This window comes from Cannabis sativa, chromosome 8 (genome assembly GCF_029168945.1).
Source record: "Cannabis sativa cultivar Pink pepper isolate KNU-18-1 chromosome 8, ASM2916894v1, whole genome shotgun sequence".
NCBI classification, from domain to species: domain Eukaryota; kingdom Viridiplantae; phylum Streptophyta; class Magnoliopsida; order Rosales; family Cannabaceae; genus Cannabis; species Cannabis sativa.
In genome coordinates, this window is record NC_083608.1 from 16,266,547 (window position 1) to 16,272,694 (window position 6,148).

Genomic DNA, 6,148 nt, shown 5'->3' on the forward strand with positions numbered 1-6,148 from the left:
AATAGAGCCAAAAAAAAAAAAAAAAAAAATTAAAATAGCTCTATTAAAAATTAAATATATATGTAAGAGAAAGCTTTTTAGGAACTTGGAATGATGTATAATAGCTTAAGGCTTAAAATATTGATATAGATAAAGCAGAGAGTACAAGGAACAAATTTTAACATCTAATAAATTTTAAAAAAGAAAACATAAACCATGTTAATAGGTGGTGCGTACAACGAATAAATCTGTGTAGAAGATGTTTGTCACTAGACTCTTTAATTGTTATATTACTCTTTAGGATAATGAGATATGGATATATGCACACTTTAATTATACACAAACTTAATACATGTTTATATGACAAGTCATTTTTTATAAGTGAGATCTTTTTTTTTTTTTTTTTCAACAAAAGTGAGCCTCTTAAATGAATAAAATTGGTTGATCTTCTTTTTATCACAAAAGTAAGTGTTAAATTTATATGTAATTTATGTGTGTATATTATTGCTCTACTTTTTAACATTTGTTTTACTAATGATTTTATTTTTTCTTTATTTAAAAAATTAATCTAGTCTCACCAATCCATCCATGTCATTGTTACAATAAGGAAAATTAAATAAAAAAAATTAAACGTTTAAACAAATAAAATACTTAACTTATTACAAATATAATGTTAATTAGATTGTCAAATTTAAGGAGTCTCGTCTAATTTCGTTCAATTTTACTTACGAACTCCTAAGATAACGATTGTTCATATACTAAATTGTACCCCAAACTTTGACACGTACCAAATTATATCTTCCGAACTTCTATTCATGTCAGACACCGTTAGTAAAATTAAACAAAATTAGATTAAAGTCATTGAATTGAATTCAACAATCTCTATAGTTTAGGAAGAATCTAAAAAGTGGAGGCACAATTCGATACATGTCAAAGTTCGACCAGAGTCCGAGTCTAAAATATTAATGAAAAAAATACAAATAGACTATAATTAAAAGAAATTATTTAATTTTTTTTAAGTGATTTTTTTAAACAAAAATTATTTTGATTCTTATTTTTTAAATTAAAAGTAAAAACAATTATATAGAACATGTATTTTGAATATATTTTTACTTTTTTAATTAAAAAAATAAAAAACTGATTAAAAAATATTAACAATAACGTTGTTGGGACTACGACCTATCTTGCCCTGCCTGCAATTATGAGCCTATAAATACAAGATAGCTTTATTATTTTCCAAGATTATTTGGTGCGCATAAACTCTTTCTCGTACGCATTCTCTTCTCAGATAATAAAATCGTAGGAGTTCAATATGCTCGGTAAGTATAACTCTGAGACTCAAAGAATGAAACATTTTTATTTTGAAAAGAATGTATTTTCTTATGAATTTAATAATTCGTCTCTCTTTGAGTAATAAACTAACAGAAGAAAATCCAACAAGAAAAAAAACTGAATGGAAATGTGGGTAGAACATGTTGCAACCCAATTTAGTACTCGAAATAAAAATTATTTCTATCCAAATGAGTAAACATTTTTGCAGAAAGAGGGTACTCTCTTTAGAGTTTCTTATTAAAGTTTCTCCTTTTGGAACACAAAATATTTAAAGCCATTGTTCAATACCATTGAAATGATAACATTCATAATAATTTTATATGTAACATTAAGCATTGTATTGACTCTATTTTTATATGTTACGCATATGTTAGTTCTTGTATGTTTCCTTCGTTGGTGATGGTTGCGCCTTCTGTTTGGTTTCTCTCACTGGACGATTGGGTCAAGATCAACTGTGACGTTAAAGTTGGTAGTGACTTAATGTGCGTGGTGGCTTTGGCTAAAGACCACAAGGAATCGTTTTTGTGGGTGGCTAGCAAAATCTTCAACTTCTCTGACCCTCTCATTAGAGAATTTGCGGCATATTTGTTAGTCCTGGAATCAGCGACCCTTTGGAAGCATTTGTTTGTGATAATAGAGAGTAATTTTGAGACGGTGATCAACACGTTGAAGGGATGTTTGGGGTATTGGTAACTATGTGCTTCAATGTAAAATTCTCTTAAACTTTTTGATTAGTTGTAATTTTTCGTTAATATCTAGATTTTGTAATTTTGCAGCCAATAATGTGGTTAAGTGGGCTTTTGCTAGTAATGTAACTGGTATGATCGATCCGTCCTCATACCAAATAACTTAGGAATAGTTACATAAGACACTATTTTTTGTAAAAAAAAAATTACATTTTTACGTTTAATGAATTTTTTTTTACATTTTTACGGTTTCACGTAAAAACAACACGAAAATAATAAGAAAACTACATAAAAGTAACATGAAAATAACATTTAAATAACATCAAAACAACAATAAAAAATAACATACATATAACAAAAAATCAACAACAAATTAACATGAATACAACATTAAAACCGTATTTTCTGTAAATAAAATAAAAAAAAATGTAAAAATATTTAAAATTTCGTGAAACTGTATTTTTATAATTTTTTTGTTATTTTTATATATTTGTGAAATTATCCCAATAACTTATTATGTAACGAACATCATGTTTAATTCTATTTAGTTTTAATATATTTATGCATTAATTTATTAATTAAAAAAAAAAACATACCATCACACAAAATTTGAGTATTTAAAATGAGAAAAAAAAACAAATGTGGAATGAATGGCACTTTTTGCTTTCTACATTATTTCTATAATGCTTACTTACCCGTTTTAATAATTTATTTTCCGAGTATTAATAGCCATCAAACAATTGTTATAATGGAAAAAAAAAACATCATAGTAATTCACGTGATACTTGTCCTTAAATTTGTTTGACACGCACAAAAAAAGTGGAGATTGGAATGAGAATTGTACAATATTATTTTGATGGCATTGTGTTGTGTGTGTACTTTTAGGAAGATAGTAGTAATTAAAGCAAGCTACTCTACTCCAAATTTAATTTGCAACCTAGCTAGTAATGAGAAAAGATATATATAATAAGAGGTTTTATAGTTAGTGGGGCATTTAATTTATTACTTAGTGGACATTTGAATATCATACCTCCCAATTAAGCACTATGAATATGATCCAATTCCAAAGTGACTATTACTAGTCGGCTTTATTATTATGATCAATTTTGCCTACCAACCCATATTGTGTTGTAATGAAACTTATGCATATACTCTCTTTATTGATGCCGATAAGAGTAGTCTTTTCTCTTAATTCGATCAGGTTGAGCCACAGTTTGTGTCATGCGTAGTGGTACGAAGGCTAAAGTTATACCCATTGAAATAATATACTATAGCATATTGGAAAACCCAATTATGATTGAAATAAATAACTACTTGATCACAACATCTTTTATGTATGGTAGTTTTACAAACCCATCTTATCCTTAATGAATACAATTAGTGGTGGGTTGAAAATTTGTGTATAATTTATATGTACACATATTATTACTCTTACTGTCTCTTTAGTAGATCTTGTTGTGTTGTATAATATATGTTAGGTTAGGTTGGATTGTATTGTATAATATTATTTTAATATAATATTTTGTTAGGTATTAGCTTGTATATATAGGTTGTTTACCATAAAATCGATCACAATTCTGGACCTATAGACCCAGACCCCAAACTAGGACTGACTCGAACCTTGACCCCAACTCAGTCCCTAAATCTCAGACTTGGGAGATCCTGGAACCCGACACTAGCCTCAGACCCTGGAACCCGGCACTGGCCCCAACCCTAAACTCCGACTCTGGTCGAAACTCCAACTCTACTCCCCACGAGACTCGGACTTCGACCCCGACCCAAATTCGGACCACAACCTTAAACCCAGGCCCAAACTCGAACCTTGGATCCCGAACCCTAAACCAAACCCTGACTCAACCCAGACCCTGCACCGAGCTAAACTCGTACCCTAGCTCTGGCCTCGGCGTCATATCTCAACGGGAACATGTACCCCAGGTTGGACCTGGACCTCCAATCTTGACCCTAGATTCCAACCACGAAACCCGGCCTCAGTCTCAAACCTCGGACCTAAACCCAAAACCCGGCCTAGTCTCGAACCTCAACGTTGGACCTCGACCTTCGGTGTCAAACCATTTCTAAATTTTATAATAAAATACAAAAGTTAATTAAGTACCTAAGAAATAAGGTCTCTTGGGAAGGTTCAATGCATGTGTATTTTTAATTCCAATCCAACTTTCTTTATAGAAACTTTTACACTTTGTCAATACGGAGGAGTGCATGCGCGTTACACCATTTTTCAGTTTTCACAATGATCATCCCCAGAAAGCATGCTTTTAAATAACCGAACTTAAATTAACAATATTATATATTTTTATACATAAAGATTATGTAATTAGATTTATTTATTTCTTAAAAAAAGAAACACAAACAATCACTAAATCTTATTTGTTCAAAATAAATACATATATATGTCCTATATATATACACATTACTTTCTCTTTAAATTAACCTTTTTGGTGACTTGGCATCAAATTGCACTAACCAAATCGTCCTCTTTTCTTATGGCATATACTAGTTTCTTGACTATATTTTCGTATAGCCACCATACCATATTTTAACATAATAAAATTCCTTAAAATTAAATTGAAATACATATTTAGCAACAACCGAGCTTAATCAATCAAAACAACAATGTATAACTGCAACAAAATAAAAAATAAAAATATCCCAAACATGTATATTAATTTTCAAACACAACATCGTGTATTTTAGTATTATGAAATCGTTATCGTTGTACGTAATCATTGGTTTATTTTATTACAATCATATTTTTTTCTCATCATATATTTTGAGTCATGTCATCAGAAGCTATATATTAAATATTTTATAGTAAATCATCAAATAAAATGATATAAATAAACTTTAAAAAAAAAACTGAAAATAGCAGTGGAAGATTGAGTAAAACTGTTTGTATATTTATGATGTATATATATATGATCTTATGGAGTTTATTACAACATCCATTTTTTGTGTCACCTATAACAAAAACTACAAAATATATATACTTAATTATCATCATAATCACCATCATTAGTTGCTAATTTACTTCAGCTATACTTTCCAACTCAGGCTTCCAATTACACCCTTCACCTTGATCATAATCACAATTATGATCAAGTTTGATTTTCTGATCATCAGAACAAAATTTAGAAACCATGTCATCCACCGAAACAACTGATGATCCACCTTTGGTATTTTTCAACAACTCCTGCAGTTCTTGCTTGCTTATAACCAATTTAATCCTCACAACTTTGCTACTACTACTATTGCTGCTAGTAGTAGTAGTAGTTTCTAGCTCGGGTTTGGTATATTCTACTTCTTTTTCTGGCACTGTAAACCTAACCTTTTTCGCCGTCTTCTTCTTTTTCGGGGGCGATGGAACGGGTTCCAAATAGTAGAGGTGACCACCTAGAAGCTTTGTTTCTGGGTTGAGATGTTGATTTTGGTTTAGTAGTATTGGACCACTACTAGTTGTTGTTTCAGCTGATGATAGTGTATGGCCTGAGAATTGAGATAAGACATCAAATGCTTTGATTGGTGATCTGTATTCCAATACTTTCCCATCTGGTTTCACTACCTTTATTACTTTCTCTTCCGAAACCAAACAATTTCCCATGGCTATTAGTTCTCTGTTTTATTAATTGAAACTCTGTTTGTGATGATAATAATATTATTACTCAATGTGGTGTGTGTTAAAGAGAAGTGAAAGGACCTTTGGGGGTATTTAAAGAGATGTGGATACAACTTTACCCTCAAAAAGTTTGGAAAATTACAAAACTAGACTTTGTTTTGTTTTGCTTTAGACCCCACTTGGTTACAAATGTATTGTGTATTATTAGGACGTTGGGGTGTTTATTGGACCATGTTATTATGAGATTTTGTCTTAACACTAATTGGTAATGAACGGAATAGTCCATATTTTTATATATAGCTCAATATTTTTACATTTGATCCATGTGAATAATACATGTCCAATATTCTCTCTCAAGATAGTGGCTATATTTTTGCGCACCAATCTTGAGTCACCTTATCACAAGTAGTGCCATTTGTTAATTTATTTTTATTTGCTCGCTTATTCTTGTTCGTGGGTGGGAGTTTCATTTTTGCTCGTTTGCGGGCTGGCTAATTATCTGATAAGTGTGGATCGAAAG

The 6,148-nt window shown here is 30.5% G+C and overlaps 1 protein-coding gene across 1 annotated transcript; it reads right to left on the reverse strand.

The window, feature by feature from the left end:
• Nucleotides 1-4,891: 4,891 nt before the first annotated feature.
• LOC115698966 (uncharacterized) lies at nucleotides 4,892-5,701 on the reverse strand. Its single transcript, XM_030626180.2, has one exon. The coding sequence runs from the start codon at nucleotides 5,611-5,613 to the stop codon at nucleotides 5,035-5,037; it is 579 nt and encodes a 192-aa protein (XP_030482040.1). The 5' UTR covers nucleotides 5,614-5,701; the 3' UTR covers nucleotides 4,892-5,034.
• Nucleotides 5,702-6,148: the final 447 nt, after the last annotated feature.

Coding starts and splice junctions, on each gene's coding strand:
- LOC115698966 (XM_030626180.2), bottom strand. CDS start 5,613: ATGGGAAATTGTTTGGTTTCGGAAGAGAAAGTAATAAAGGTAGTGAAA.